The sequence below is a fragment of the Haematobia irritans genome, unplaced genomic scaffold (genome assembly GCF_050003625.1).
Source record: "Haematobia irritans isolate KBUSLIRL unplaced genomic scaffold, ASM5000362v1 scaffold_31, whole genome shotgun sequence".
Classification (NCBI taxonomy): Eukaryota; Metazoa; Arthropoda; class Insecta; order Diptera; family Muscidae; genus Haematobia; species Haematobia irritans.
Genome location: NW_027445790.1, coordinates 38,708 through 40,000, shown reverse-complemented (window position 1 = coordinate 40,000; position 1,293 = coordinate 38,708). Strand labels below are relative to the sequence as shown.

The window sequence follows — 1,293 nt, the reverse complement described above, 5'->3', positions numbered from 1 at the left end:
AGTATTAGACCAGTTTAAGATGCCAAATGTGTATGTTAGTAGTGGGATCGCATATGTATTAATGGCTTTTATTACATTGCGGCCGTTTAGGCTACTTTTCCCGATTTTGTGGACGCGGCTTATGAAGTTGTTTTCCGTCTTTCTCTTTTCGGCTGTGTGATCTATCGTGGTATGTTGTTTTATGCCTAGGTATTTATAGTATTCCCCGCTCTCAAGAGGTGTAATGTGACTTCCATCTGCAGTAACGAAGTCATTATTATTATTATTATTATTATTATTATTATTATTATTATTATTATTATTATTATTATTATTATTATTATTATTATTATTATTATTATTATTATTATTATTATTATTATTATTATTATTATTATTATTATTATTATTATTATTATTATTATTATTATTATTATTATTATTATTATTATTATTATTATTATTATTATTATTATTATTATTATTATTATTATTATTATTATTATTATTATTATTATTATTATTATTATTATTATTATTATTATTATTATATTATTATTATTATTATTATTATTATTATTATTATTATTATTATTATTATTATTATTATTATTATTATTATTATTATTATTATTATTATTATTATTATTATTATTATTATTATTATTATTATTATTATTATTATTATTATTATTATTATTATTATTATTATTATTATTATTATTATTATTATTATTATTATTATTATTATTATTATTATTATTATTATTATTATTATTATTATTATTATTATTATTATTATTATTATTATTATTATTATTATTATTATTATTATTATTATTATTATTATTATTATTATTATTATTATTATTATTATTATTATTATTATTATTATTATTATTATTATTATTATTATTATTATTATTATTATTATTATTATTATTATTATTATTATTATTATTATTATTATTATTATTATTATTATTATTATTATTATTATTATTATTATTATTATTATTATTATTATTATTATTATTATTATTATATTATTATTATTATTATTATTATTATTATTATTATATTATTATTATTATTATTATTATTATTATTATTATTATTATTATTATTATTATTATTATTATTATTATTATTATTATTATTATTATTATTATTATTATTATTATTATTATTATTATTATTATTATTATTATTATTATTATTATTATTATTATTATTATTATTATTATTATTATTATTATTATTATTATTATTATTATTATTATTATTATTATTATTATTATTATTATTATTATT

At 8.0% G+C, this 1,293-nt stretch overlaps 1 protein-coding gene across 1 annotated transcript in view; it reads right to left on the bottom strand.

Annotated features, from left to right (window-relative positions):
- The window catches only part of LOC142242522 (uncharacterized), a gene marked incomplete at its 5' end in the record, with an annotated part of 1,328 nt that extends 1,092 nt beyond the window's left edge, over nucleotides 1-236 (bottom strand). Inside the window, one exon of the mRNA XM_075314109.1 lies at nucleotides 1-236. This exon is cut by the window's left edge and continues 1,092 nt beyond it. Within this exon, the coding sequence (XP_075170224.1) occupies nucleotides 1-236 (236 nt within the window).
- Nucleotides 237-1,293: the final 1,057 nt, after the last annotated feature.